Genomic DNA, 13598 nt, shown 5'->3' with positions numbered 1-13598 from the left:
GAACCTCGGCTCTGTCCTCCTCCTATGTGGAGAGAACATGTTCACGTCTTTTAGCTATCTCAAATTGGCTTGCTCCAGCAACCAATGAAACTAAATATCCTTTTCTAATGTCACAAAATCTTTTGATAGTAACTAATATTAAATTTCTCAATGTATTCATGGAAGTTTCTTTGATACACCATGATGTAGCCTCTGTCTTCAAGCTCCTATGGATCTATCAACAACGATTTATGTTTTTTCAATCTATCTATGTTTATTGTAGGCTTGTGTTTGATTAGCCTATTTTATCTAACCATTAAGTTGATGACCTTCTCCTCTTTATCTTCTTTTAAGATTGATTGAATGGTAACAATTATGTTTGCCCCTAAAAAAAAGGTCTATGACCAATCAAGGTTGAGAAATTAGAAGAAAATTAATTTGACATATTAATGAAATAATAGAAAATTATAAGCACGGTAATATGTGAATCTCAAATAATTCAAAGATAAAAATGTAAATTAAATAAAACAATCTAAATCTACTACGATAAAGTTTAAAATACAGTATTAGAAAAAGAAAATGCATATATTAATCTTTCATCTTTTTGGGTCAACATATTAACCTTACCTATTCGAAAATGAAAAAGTAGAAAGTAGAAGTATGTTTTGATTTTAAAAAATAAGAAAAATTTGTCTTCCCATTAAAAAAGTTTGACCAATTGAACAAAGTTGAAAGCAATATTTTTGACTAAATTATTTTGTTAGATGAAAAATATGAGACGATCTATGTTATTATAGAAGTGAGTATTTACATTTTTTAGAATTAATAATTTTATGTCTATTTTCCTATTTTATGAGAAACTTTATTCCTATGAGCTCATTGTTTTTTTGAAAAAAAATTTGCTTCCCACTTTCTTGTAAGAAGTACTATCGTTACACGATACGAACACTTTCTGTTTAGTTGATCTAGTGTTATATAATCTCTGCTGTTATCTTGCATTTGTGTATTAATAGAAATAATAATAACACCGTAAAAAATTTGTTAATCCCAAAAACCTTAGTTATTATGCATAAAAAACTTTGTTAACACTTCAAAGTCAAAGATTGCTTAATCTACATTATGAAATTGAGAAACGAAACAAAATTCACAGAAACGACGACAAAAACACGTGGATATATCTAGGAATCTTTTTATATAGTTGCTTCGATTAGACAACAAAGAAATTGCTTTCGAGACTTGTTCAAGAACAATGATGTGTCAAACAAAGGTTAAATAAAAAACAAAGAAGAAAATTTTACCAAGAAAAACAAAGATAGTCGAAATTATTTTGTTTGGTGAAAAATATGTCATCATCTATTTGTTTATATAAAGGGGTGTATTTGCAATCCTTTTCTTTTTAGGATTGACAAAGTTTTTTTTAATATAATAAGATTACAATTATCTTATACATCGTTTTACCAAGCTTGACAAGTGTGATTTTTGATTGTTAAAATTGACATGTGTCACGATCTGATGAGTTACTAACTTTGATATGTGATTTCTGATCGTTAAAATTTACACGTGTCACGATCTGATGAGTTACTAACTTGGATATTTAGTCGTTAAAACTGACACGTGTCACGATATGGTGAATTTTTAACTTTGATTTATGATCGTTAAAACTAACACGTGTCACGATCTGGTGAGTTACTAACTTTGAAAACTAAACTTTATATAATAAGATAAGTATTATATGAAAATTCCAAACAATTTGTAAATAAAATAAAATAAAGATGATAGGAGAATCATAATTTGAAATTTTAATAAAATTTTCGAAATCTAGTTATTAAAAATAATTATATTGACTACTTGGATATAAAATCTTAGTTTTTGAAATTCTGATTTGTTTATATCTTTTAAAAAATATTTTGTGATTTCGTTCATAATTTATTACAGAGATAATTTTTTTTTAACTAATAATTATTTAAAATCAATGGCATGACAATGTAAACTTAAAGAATAAAATAAACTCTACTTGAAAATAATTTATCCGTATTTTTTAAAAAATCTTAGCAGTTAATTTTTTTATTATTATTTTTTTCAAGTAGAATTAGTTTTGATTTGAATAGATTTCTTTTACTTTTCTAGATTTTTTTATTTTATATTTGATCTGTTCACGTTTTTATTTTTTAATTAATTATATTTATTTAATTAATTAATTAATCTTAACTAAATTTTTCTAATAGCAATTGAATGTAATTTTTTACACATTTTAAGGTAAGTTTCATATTTGTACTTCTCGATTAATATAGTAGGATATTGCGACGATCAAATGTATTTTCACTCAAATGATTTAAATGTCGCTACGATCATATTTAAAATCAAATGTTTTCTTCTACCAAAGGGAAAACTTTAACACACAAATTTTGAAATAGTCACTAACAACAAAATGTCTTTTGAGTTTAAGAACTTGTAAGTACCCTAATTATCATGAATATGCCAACCTTAATAAGGTCAATTGGATCTAAACTTTTTTATCTCTACACCTGATAACCCAAAAACTGTAATAATCTTCAAAACGGCTTTTCTTGTTGCAAACAAAGCCCACACCTCATTATGTGGGAGAAGCCAAGTATCGCCTTCAAGTTCAACTACCCACCTTGGCAACTTTTCTCTGCTCGGTTTGGCCCGACAAGGGGCACTGCATCTCTGTCCAACTTATAGGAACCATTGTTTCGCCTGCGCACAAACACCAGACCACGAAAACTTTTTTATTACTCAGACCTCATAATGTATAAAGGCCAAACGAAGCAAATACATCTCCATATTAACAAACTACAAGTTGGAAATGTATTACACTTTGCTATGTGATAGATCAGCTATAGACTTAATACTCTTTCCTTCATTACCCTTTATATTAATTTCCAAGAGTAGGAAAAAAAAGAATATACCTGCAGCACTTTCTGCTGAGACCACACCAAGTTCATTCTTAGCAGTCGACAAATAGTATGCCCGTGCATCACCAAGAGATAGCTTTAAGAGTCCAAGTTAAGGAAACTTCAGATGTTATTCCCTAAAACATCATATACTATTATAGACTACAACTACGCTACATTCAAATTATACTATACAAAAACAAGATGTGTGAGTGAAAAGAGTAAATGGATGGCACAGAGTAACAAATCTTAGAAATGTTTAAGCACTGGTCGACCCCTAAACTGTAAAAAATCCCAGATACTAATAGACAGTAAGTAAGATATCTTAGGTGTGCAAAGGATACAACCATAGCTCTAACAATGTCACCAGCATGGAAAGACTGATGCAAGTCAACTTTGTCGATCTCTGTTGCTCTAACATCTTGTTGCCTTTAAAAGAACAAACACAAGTTAGATCGACACATAAAAAACTAAACTAACACCATAGGAGCATGAGTAGTTCCCACCTGATCACGCCAGCAAAATTTTCACGAACGGCCTTTGGACCAACACATAAGATATCAACAGCAGCCATCCGAGCCATAACTTTAGTCACCTATCAAAAATAACAGAGCATTAGAGTTCCAAAACTACTTATTTTCTTAGTATGAACATCAATGAATCCACAACTGCAAAACTCACTCTTGCTATGACAACAGAACCAGGCTCAGGTATAGGACCATGTGCCTTGTGACCCGTAACTTCCACAACAGCTCTCTGCTTTGTCATTGTTATAATCCAATAAGTTATACATCCATTAATAATCACAAAAAACAAGTATAACAATCCAAAGATTTCGATTTCGATTACAATGAATCTAACAATCCAACGATTTTGAATTCACAGAGGATTCAGCAAGCTATATCAATGGAACAGACGAAACCTGGTCAAGTGATTCGGGAAGAGGAGAAACAATCCGACGAGTTCCTGTGAGGGAAGCGTAGATGGTTGTGTCGTTGACGTAAGCTCCTTTTCCGGCTTTAAACTCAGTCGCTTTCCCAATTACATCTCCCGGCGTTACTAGCTCCGTCGTCATAGTTTCAAAATTTTCCGATTTGAGACTGTGAAACAAAACCCTAGGAACCTGAGGGTTTTTGATCGGCAAATTTAACCAGGAAAAACATTAATTTCCGGGAACAGTCCCTGTAATTGTTTATAAATTTAATTTTGATCCTGTAGTTTCGAATTATAATATAAGCTACTTTAATTTTGACCCATCTGTTTATTAAATTACACAGTCCGACCCGGATACACCTAATACCCGGATCCTGACCCGGTTAATTTTTCAAGTTTCAACAGTCGACGACACACTTGCAGAAAAAATTCGAGTTTGATTCCCTTGGAATTGGAAAAATCCAATAAACAAACAAGCGGGACCTTCAATTTTGAAATCTCACTACCCAGATCCATCTCTCCGTCACGATCTTCCTCTTATCGTCACCGGAACCGGCGAGAATTAGTCTTCGTGATTCCAGATCTGTTGTATACTACTTCATCCTATCGTTTGTGTTCATCGGATTATTCAATTCGCTCCATTGTTTCTGCATTTCTCGAATTAATTAGGTTAAAAAAATGTGTACGTACTCGATTTGAGTAACCTAGGTGTTTCGGTACGTTTCTGTTTTGGATTTGAGCAAAAAGACGGAAAGCATGAGTAGTAATTTCGGAAGTTCCGTGAAGATTTGAGTGATTGGGTTTAGGTAGTTGTAGTTGTAGAGAGAATGCAGAGTTTATCGAGTTCAGCTCCGACACCGGAGGCGATAATAGAATGGTTACAGAAGGAAATGGGGTACAGGCAATTAGGTCCGTATAGTGGATCAAGTAAATCTCATGTTCCTTCCATTGATGCTATTAGGAAGATTTGTAGAGGGAATATGATACCTGTTTGGAATTTTTTGATAAACCGGGTGAAGTCGGAGAAGACAGTGGAGATAATTAGGCGGAACATTACGGTACATGGAGGAAGTAGTAATGCTGCTAGCGTTGGGAGTTCTGTGAATCCTGTGAAGGAGGAGGGTAAGGGAAAAGGAAGGCGGAAGGAAAAGACAGTGACTGGGGAGAGTTCGAGTTATGCAGAAGGTAGAGAGGCTGCATTGCAGGAAAGGGAATTAGCTGCAAAGGAGGTGGAGAGATTGAGGAACATAGTGAGGAGGCAAAGAAAAGATTTGAAAGCTAGAATGTTGGAGGTCTCTAGAGAAGAAGCAGAACGGAAAAGGATGCTTGATGAAAGAGCAAATTACAGGTTTGATTTAAATCTTAATTTTGGATACAGTATGTTCATACTTTGTTTCTCACTTGTAAGAGCATATGATAGAAAATTTCTGCACCACGTAGCTTTCTCTGGTTGTGGTTATGCTGATACAACAATGGAAATCGTTGTTTCTGTTATGCTCAGTCTATCTTTCAAATTATTTGGTGAGTTTATTTTGTTTCCATTTCTCAGACACAGGCAAGCATTGTTGGAAGCTTATGATCAACAATGCGACGAAGCAACAAGAATATTTGCAGAGTATCACAAAAGGCTACAAGTCTACGTTAATCAAGCAAATGATGCACAACGGTCTGTCAATTCGTCGAATGAAGTGTCAAGCAGCCTCAGTGCTAACAGTGAGAGGGAAGCTGTTTATTCCACTGTCAAAGGAACTAAGTCTGCAGATGATGTCATTCTCATGGAAACAACCCGAGAGCGAAATATCAGAATAGTTTGTGATTTGCTTGCATCACACATGATTGAAAGAATACGTAACTCTTTCCCTGCATACGAAGGAAATGGAATTTGTTCACATCCTGAGCTGGAAACAGCCAAGCTCGGTTTTGAATATGATGGAGAAATAACTGATGAGATGAAAACTGTTATAGTAAATTCCCTGAGGGGTCCTCCTCTGCTGCTTCAGGCTATCGCTGCATACACTTTACGTATTAAGACCCTGATATCCAGAGAGATGGAGAAGATTGATGTCAGAGCAGATGCTGAAATGTTAAGGTGTCTTCTGACTTTCCTCTTATGCCACACTCTGTTATTGTGTACTCCTGATTCTGCAGTGTGACTCAAATGCACCTTGCATGCTATTTTTGCTGACTGATGCGGAAGATTATGAAACACATCTAGCAATTTAGTACTTTCTGATTTCGTTGCAGCTAACTTCTGTTGGACCGTATTTTGATCTGGTCGATATGAGCTGTTCCTGGGCTTCCTTTAAAATTATGTTTGATCAATGATTATTGTATCTCTATCTTATATCAAGTTTTCAGTTTTCATGAGTCATATCTGCTTTCTTAAGTTCTTGTTCCAGGGTTGCTTTGGACTAACATAAGCAATTGGATGTCAATCTATTTACAGGTATAAGTTTGAGAACAACCGGGTAACAGACAATTCTTCTTCTGATGTGAGCTCGCCTTTGAGTTATCAGTTTAATGGTAATGGGAAGATAGGCACAGATACACATTTCCAAGGATCTAACAACCAGCTCCTTGAACGGCAGGTTGTTTTCTTTGTCTAGTTTTGCTGGCTCTTCTTGTTAATTTGAACATACAAAGAAAGGATATTTATGTTTCAAATTAAGCAAATGTTTAATTCAGACAGATATTTGGTTTGGTCTTCCACTGCTGTTTTTGTATGTGTTGCACTGTATGGCCATATTTTTAAAGTCTGTTTATCTTACCTTTCACCTGTGCTACTTTTCCAGAAAGCTCATGTTCAACAATTTTTGGCTACTGAAGATGCACTTAACAAAGCTGCTGAAGCTCGTGATTTATGCCACAAATTTATTAACCGTTTGCATGGAAGTGCTGATGCAGCTTCACATTCGTTTCCTGGAGGCACAACACAGAGTGGTAGCAATCTTAGGCAATTTGAGGTAGATGCCAGATTCCCTTGGTTTCTTTAAATTTTTTCCTTTCTGAATCTAAAAAGACCTAGATTTCTTCAGTTTTATCCTTCCACTTGAATCTAAAAAGAATATTTTTTTTCTTATACAAATCTACAATCAGAATACTTTTATATTTTTCATGTAGCAGGCACTGCATAACTGATTCTCAGTTATCATGAAAGTTCATTGTATGTTTAATATACTTGCTTGATCAAGCTATCCAGTTTTTCCTTTGCAGTTGGATGTATGGGGAAAGGAAAGAGAAGCTGCTGGTTTGAGGGCTAGCTTAAACACACTGTTATCTGAAATACAACGGCTAAACAAATTATGTTCAGAACGAAAAGAAGCCGAAGATTCCTTGAAAAAGAAGTGGAAGAAAATTGAGGAATTTGATGCTCGCAGATCCGAACTTGAAACCATATATACAACTCTTCTCAAGGCTAACATGGTAATATCCCAACTTCTCTTTCATTGATGCTGTTGAAGGATAGTTACTATGGGCATTACTCTGACCTTTTTTTTTTATATAGGATGCTGTTGCATTCTGGAATCAGCAACCACTCGCTGCAAGGGAATATGCAGCAGCAACTGTAATTCCAGCTAGTGAAGTTGTTGTGGACATTTCAAACAGCGCAAAAGATTTTATTGAGAAAGAAGTGTCTGCTTTCTTTCAAAGTCCTGATAACTCTCTCTATATGCTTCCGGCTACTCCCCAGGTATGTAAATTGCAGATGACATTCTGATGATTTCATCTATCAATTTCTGCGAGATACAAGTGCATTCTAGTTCAATCGTAAGATAGATATTTGACTGATAATTGAAGACTGATGTTTGTTGAATAATACACAAATAACAGAAGTTGCATATAATGTGTGGTATATTTTCTAGCCTCAAGGTTCTTTTGGTCTGTAAGTCAAGTAATCATGCACCATCGAAGAACGTTGGGACTTTATGGTTCAAGAAACATTTTTGCTGGTCTCATAGGTGTAACGGAATGTGAATTAAATGACTTTGTGTTCTTTTAAGTTAGCAAACTTGTATATAGATGCCTCGATTCTGTCATTTATATGCAATTTTCTTCAACAGGGACTTCTAGAGTCCATGGGAGCTAATGGATCAACAGGACCTGAAGCTGTTGCCTATGCAGAGAAGAATGCTGCTCTATTAACTGCAAGAGCAGGTGCAAGAGATCCATCAGCAATTCCATCTATATGTCGCATTTCTGCTGCCCTTCAATATCCTGCAGGTGAGATTTTCTTCTTTTTAAAAAGAAAAACACCCAAGGACGTACAGTTCATCGCTCTGGAAAGGTTCATGTGTATTGAACCATCCAAGTTTGAAAGACTATTGAAACCATTGCTCACTGCCTCATGAATTACAGTGTCTTTCAATGCAATGCAAAATCAAACAAAACAAACATAGAAAGACTTTTTCTGTTCACTGTTGGTTCATCAACCTACCAGTAGATTGATGTATGCTAGAATAGCCACGTAGACCTGCTGCTGGTTTCAAGCATAGAAAGTGTTCCTTGATATGAATTCCTTTCATAGGCAAAAATGTTGTAGTGGCTTCTTAGTAGGATTTGATTATAATCAATGTTCTTGCTTCTTAAATAGGTCTGGAGGGTTCAGATGCAAGTTTGGCCTCAGTTTTAGAGTCTCTTGAGTTCTGCTTACGGGTTCGTGGATCTGAAGCATGTGTTTTAGAAGACTTAGCAAAGGCAATCGATTTGGTCCATATACGGCAGGATCTAGTTGAAAGTGGCCATTCTCTGTTAGATCATGCTTTCCGTGCGCAGCAAAAATATGAAAGGTAAGGCGTATTCCTCTGTACTTTGGCATACACAGGCTACCGATATCTTATTTATTTCCCCCACGGTATTCTATATTCTTTGTAAACTTTCATTGTACTAACTACGTATCTTGTATGCAGAACAACTAACTACTGCCTAGATCTAGCTTCTGAGCAAGAGAATACAATATCAGACCAATGGTTGCCTGAACTTAGGACTGCAGTCCAGAATGCTCAAGCTTCCTCTGAGCACTGCAAATACGTCAGGGGTTTGGTATGGAACTACTTTTAACTATATTTCTTGTTTGTTATGCATAATATAGTACAGATAGTGACCATCTTAATGCATTTTCACGAGGACGTTCTAAGTCATATGGCTTATCAGAACCATAAAATGAGAAGCATAAAATCTGCCTGACCGTGTTTAAATGATTTTTGTTTTGTGTTTGGCATTTAGGATCCTTCTTACAGGTGGTGCTCTTTAAGCTTACCTTTTAATGTAGTCTCCATTATAGCTAGTTAATGGGGTTTACAAAATTGCAAATCCAGTTTATGTTTTCTAGTCTTTTTGTTCTCTGTGATATATTGTACTAAAATCCTAATTTACCTCTTTTAAAATTCTTCGGCACACCCTTTCACATAGGAAGTTTGATAACATTTTTGTTTGTGTATCCAATGCAGCTTGATGAATGGTGGGAACAGCCTGCAGCAACAGTTGTTGATTGGGTCACTGTAGATGGTCAAAGTGTTGCAGCTTGGCAAAACCATGTCAAACAGCTTCTTGCCTTTTACGATAAAGAATCACTGAGAACGTAAAAACCCCCATCGTGGCCCGCTCAATTCTCATTATACACACTAGTGAATCTGATCTTCTACAACAATGTATGCAAAGTGGGAAAACTCGATGTGCAGTTTGTAAAGAAAATGGTAACTCTTCTTCTTCTCTTTGTGTGTGCCGTCGTTATAGTTCCTCAGGTTTTATTTTTACATCATTGCGGGAAACCTGGAAACTAATGTGTTTCGCCATTTGTGTTTTGTGGTTTTTTATCAAGTATCTCTGTTTTTCTGATTCTCTTAATCAGTCTTGTATCACGAGGTTTGTGTTTCCATACATTCTTAGCTAATATGAATCAGGTTTCTGCAACTTTGTAAGCCCTTCTTTTAGCTTCAATCTTTGAATGTGGATGTTGAGAGATAAAGACTGTGTTGCCAACTACTTCTTGTTGTGTATACAAGTCACGGTCGAGAGCGTTTTGAGGAATACACTTGAACATTGAACTCTCGTGAAGATTGGATTCTGTTGATTTTTAACTCGGACACTAATGGAATTATCTAGTCCAGTAAAGTTACATAATCTATAAATTTAGAGAATCAGTTACCAATTTTTTTAATGTTTAAAGATCAATTATGAGTAATTAGGGTAAAATATATCATAAACATTAGGATAAATACCAAAGGTTTTGTTCTTTTGTTCTTTGTCTTTCCAGAAACTGAAATCAATAATGTTGAATCACGGGACAGAAAAGAACAAAAAAACTTTTTGAAGAAGCATGCTTCAGTGTCTAATAATAATACCAGAGTAAAACAAAACCACGTTCAACTCTAAAGGCGCAGGGCTCCAAAATGTCTCCTCTTCTCATCCTCATCTTCATTGCTACAACCATAACATTCAGTAGTAGTTATTCTTCAGTGGCTACAACTCTACCTGACACTGTCCATCGTAACAACAAGAACCTCTTCTCAGTCTCAGGTATCATCACCAACAAACTGGTTTTAGTATTTAAGAAACTTTTCTCCGTTCTATTTTGAGAAGTTTTTGCCTTCTTCTGTGACGATTTGTGCAGGTGAGCTTGATTGCAAATTCAGACAAGCAAAACAAAGTTTCTCTGAGGTGAAATGTGCAAAGACTCGACGGATTCTGAAACATATTAGGCAAGCAAGAAGAAGAGATCATCGACACAAACAGAAGAGATCACCAAGACACCTCCAAAACAAAGCAAAGTCAAACAAGAACCCAATAGACAAGAAGTTCTTGTTCCCACCTCCATTGTTTTTTCCTCCAAACCCATTTGCACCACCTTCGATATTTCCCCCAAACCCGTTTGCACCGCCACCTTCCATTTTTCCACCAAACCCGTTTGCACCACCACCTTCCATTTTCCCACCCAACCCATTTCAGCCGCCTCCACCTTCGATTTTCCCACCCAATCCGTTTCAGCCACGGCCACCGCCACCTTCAATATTCCCTCCAAACCCGTTTCAGCCTCCTCGTGCTCCTCCTCCATCAATATTTCCTCCATTATTTCCTCAGCCTCCTCCTCCTGCTCCTCCTCCATCAATATTCCCTCCACTATTTCCTCAGCCTCCTCCCGCTCCTCCTCCATCAATATTCCCTCCAAACCCGTTTCAGCCTCGTCCACCTCAGCCTCCTCCCACTCCTCCTCCATCAATATTCCCTCCAAACCCATTTCAGCCTCGACCGCCTCAGCCTCCCCCCGCTCCTCCTCCATCGTTATTCCCTCCATTATTTCCTAAGCCACCTCCACCCCCAGCTCTTCCTCCTCCATCAATATTCCCTCCAAATCCATTTCAGCCTCGTCCTCCTCTTCCCGCTCCTCCTCCGCCATGGTCTATCTTTCCTCCATTGCCACCGATCTTTCCAGGCTTAAATCCACCACCGCCACCTCCTCCTCCCCCTCCTCCACCTCCATCAATCTTTCCATTTCCTCCATTCCCGTTCTTCCCACCACCACGCAACCCTGGCCCTCCTCCTTCTTCAGCAAACAAGCAGCCTCCTTAAATCGAACAAGAGTATCATAATATATATATATATATACCAAACATTTACATATCTGTTGTATATGACAGTCATATATTTACATAAGGGTAAAGAATAAAATATGAGTTTTCAACTTCTATATCTGTTCCTGAATTTATAGATTTAGATACTATGGCTCAAATCAAATTTACTTCTCAAGAAAACTCTCTTCTATCAAATGAAGCTCACAACATGATACAGGCATTTCATTGATTTCAACAAAGTGTTACTAATTTGTAGTACTAGTTTGAGAACAGCAGTGTAAGAAAGAGAAGCACAGGAGACCATATACTTGAAACAATGTCATTAAATGGAACAATCTCTACATACGGTGTTTTGAAAGTTGCTACATCTCTTGTTTTCTACTTAGTCATGAGAATAGTTGCAACATAAAGGGTTGAACTGCAAACACAAACAAGTCAATACTCTATAACTTGAGATAGTTTGGTTTGGGTTTGAAACCACATTTGGTGAGAACCTTCATACATCTGAACTTTTTCTTGAAGAAAGTGAATATACTCTATAACGTATAAGAAAACATGATTCTGATTCTGAAACACATGTTCTGTTCAAAAAGCTATTCATTTTTTTACAAACCTCCAATAAGAAAGAAGCTTTATCTCGTTTCTGATCATTCTGGTTCTGAGGTATGATTCCATTAAACTCTGAAACCTGTACCCACCAAGAATCACAAATCAGGAAAGTTTCTACTCAGTATCGACCGACCCTTTTAATAAAATCAGATAAAAATCCAAACTTTTGAACATTTTATTAACCTTTCATTGATTTTGCTTAACAATTTATTAATTAATTAAAACGGAGTGGCTGCGATTACAGGACAATCACTATTTGTCATGGCCTACTAGTGCTCTGCATATCAACCGTAAAGAGGAGTGAAAGACTCTGAATCATACAAGGACAGTACTCTGACTTTGATTATGCAGCTTCTCAGAGACAAATCTCACTCTCTAGACTTAAGATATGACTGTAAGCATCAACACGATATACATTTGATCATTGTTCACCATGTTCATCTTTCTGAGGAGACGAACATATAACAGAGGAGACGGACAGACAAGTTACTATAATAGAGGAACAAGTAAACAAGTGATGCTTACAGCAAGCTCCATGCGTGGCGACACTTGTTTGGAGCTTACTGAAGAAGAAGCTCAATAACATCAGACAAATCATCAGCAAGCTCCATGCGTGGTGTAATAGAAAAATGGAGTGTTTAGTGCATAGGGAGGAGCAGCGGCGCGGGACGGCAACACACGACGTGAAGAGGACGAAGAAGGCATTGAACCCAGCAATCGAAGTCTGCAAAAACAGCGGCGGCAAGTTGGAGCGGCGGAGAGTGAGTGCAGGGAGGAGACAACAATGAAACAATGAAATAAGAGAGGCAGCCGAGAAAAAAATTTAGATATCGAAACCTTGCTCTGATACCATGTAGAAGTAGGCTAATATACACAGTGAGTAGTTACAGAGGTTAGGCGTAATTACAGAGGTTTCCTAATACAATGATATCAAATATTGAGGAGTTAATAGGAATCCTATCATATCTCTATCATATCTCTATCATATCTCTAACACGTAGAAGACTCTTCTTTCGGCGGGAGTAAAAAAAAAAACCTTATGAGGCTTAGAAAACACAAAGCCGATTAGCAACAACCAATGGCCCAATGGCCTTAGACACACCAACATTAGACTGATCTTGTCGTTCAAACCTCAATTCAAAGTATGTGTCTTTTAGATTGAATATTTGTCTTTCCTTTTTTTGCTTCAGATCATCTGTCATCGTATACAGGACGCGATTCCTTGTGAAATCTAATGACTGATTTAGAAAATGTTGCCAAATTTCTTGAGAGCTGTCCAAATTATCATTTCCAACAAACAGGTTATACTTCTAACGAAACCTAAACTTGTTTGTCATGATTTTACTGTTTCGCTCTGTGTATTGTGTTGATTATTTCCATCTCAAAGGTATTTGAACAGTGCAGTAATAACTAAAGTAGACAAAACAAGAAACCATATTATTTATAAGAAAATGTTCAATTCAAACCAAAGAAAATATCTGAAACAACACCAGGGATAGAGAAGTTACTACTAATATTAGAAGAGACTCTAATATTAGAGACGCGATCCTTGCAAGGAGCCACAGGAAACTCTTCAAACACCTCCTGCGAGACT

The 13598-nt window shown here is 36.5% G+C and overlaps 3 protein-coding genes across 3 annotated transcripts; 2 read left to right on the top strand and 1 right to left on the bottom strand.

Moving 5' to 3' along the window:
- Positions 1-2307: 2307 nt before the first annotated feature.
- LOC104724252 (uncharacterized) lies at positions 2308-4027 on the bottom strand. Its single transcript, XM_010442716.3, has 6 exons — positions 3817-4027; positions 3576-3650; positions 3401-3489; positions 3239-3323; positions 2910-2991; positions 2308-2697 (listed from the first exon to the last, which is right to left on the bottom strand). Exons 1-6 carry the CDS (start codon positions 3967-3969, stop codon positions 2606-2608), a joined length of 576 nt encoding a protein of 191 aa, XP_010441018.1. The 5' UTR covers positions 3970-4027; the 3' UTR covers positions 2308-2605.
- A 160-nt stretch (positions 4028-4187) lies between these two features.
- LOC104724250 (AUGMIN subunit 5) lies at positions 4188-9737 on the top strand. Its single transcript, XM_087471889.1, has 10 exons — positions 4188-5175; positions 5377-5916; positions 6274-6415; positions 6620-6790; positions 7041-7250; positions 7333-7518; positions 7889-8048; positions 8419-8614; positions 8735-8867; positions 9275-9737. Exons 1-10 carry the CDS (start codon positions 4655-4657, stop codon positions 9407-9409), a joined length of 2394 nt encoding a protein of 797 aa, XP_087328015.1. The 5' UTR covers positions 4188-4654; the 3' UTR covers positions 9410-9737.
- Positions 9738-9982: 245 nt separating this feature from the next.
- On the top strand, positions 9983-11509 carry LOC104724249 (uncharacterized). The gene is made up of 2 exons (XM_010442713.3): positions 9983-10343; positions 10438-11509. Exons 1-2 carry the CDS (start codon positions 10217-10219, stop codon positions 11391-11393), a joined length of 1083 nt encoding a protein of 360 aa, XP_010441015.1. The 5' UTR covers positions 9983-10216; the 3' UTR covers positions 11394-11509.
- Positions 11510-13598: the final 2089 nt, after the last annotated feature.

The sequence above is a fragment of the Camelina sativa genome, chromosome 11 (assembly GCF_030686135.1).
Source record: "Camelina sativa cultivar CO46 ecotype springtype chromosome 11, ASM3068613v1".
In the NCBI taxonomy this organism is placed as follows: domain Eukaryota; kingdom Viridiplantae; phylum Streptophyta; class Magnoliopsida; order Brassicales; family Brassicaceae; genus Camelina; species Camelina sativa.
This window is presented reverse-complemented; position numbering and strand designations above follow the sequence as displayed.

What these genes read in the sequence shown, in the direction of transcription:
- LOC104724252 (XM_010442716.3), bottom strand. Translation starts at nt 3,969, where the DNA reads ATGACGACGGAGCTAGTAACGCCGGGAGATGTAATTGGGAAAGCGACT. An exon ending in TTCCCGAATCACTTGACCAG is followed by an intron (nt 3,651 to 3,816) that starts GTTTCGTCTGTT and finishes ATGACAAAGCAG; the next exon opens with AGAGCTGTTGTGGAAGTTAC. An exon ending in ACATTGTTAGAGCTATGGTT is followed by an intron (nt 2,992 to 3,238) that starts GTATCCTTTGCA and finishes GGACTCTTAAAG; the next exon opens with CTATCTCTTGGTGATGCACG.
- LOC104724250 (XM_087471889.1), top strand. Translation starts at nt 4,655, where the DNA reads ATGCAGAGTTTATCGAGTTCAGCTCCGACACCGGAGGCGATAATAGAA. An exon ending in GATGAAAGAGCAAATTACAG is followed by an intron (nt 5,176 to 5,376) that starts GTTTGATTTAAA and finishes TCCATTTCTCAG; the next exon opens with ACACAGGCAAGCATTGTTGG. An exon ending in GCAATCTTAGGCAATTTGAG is followed by an intron (nt 6,791 to 7,040) that starts GTAGATGCCAGA and finishes TTTCCTTTGCAG; the next exon opens with TTGGATGTATGGGGAAAGGA.
- LOC104724249 (XM_010442713.3), top strand. Translation starts at nt 10,217, where the DNA reads ATGTCTCCTCTTCTCATCCTCATCTTCATTGCTACAACCATAACATTC. An exon ending in GAACCTCTTCTCAGTCTCAG is followed by an intron (nt 10,344 to 10,437) that starts GTATCATCACCA and finishes CGATTTGTGCAG; the next exon opens with GTGAGCTTGATTGCAAATTC.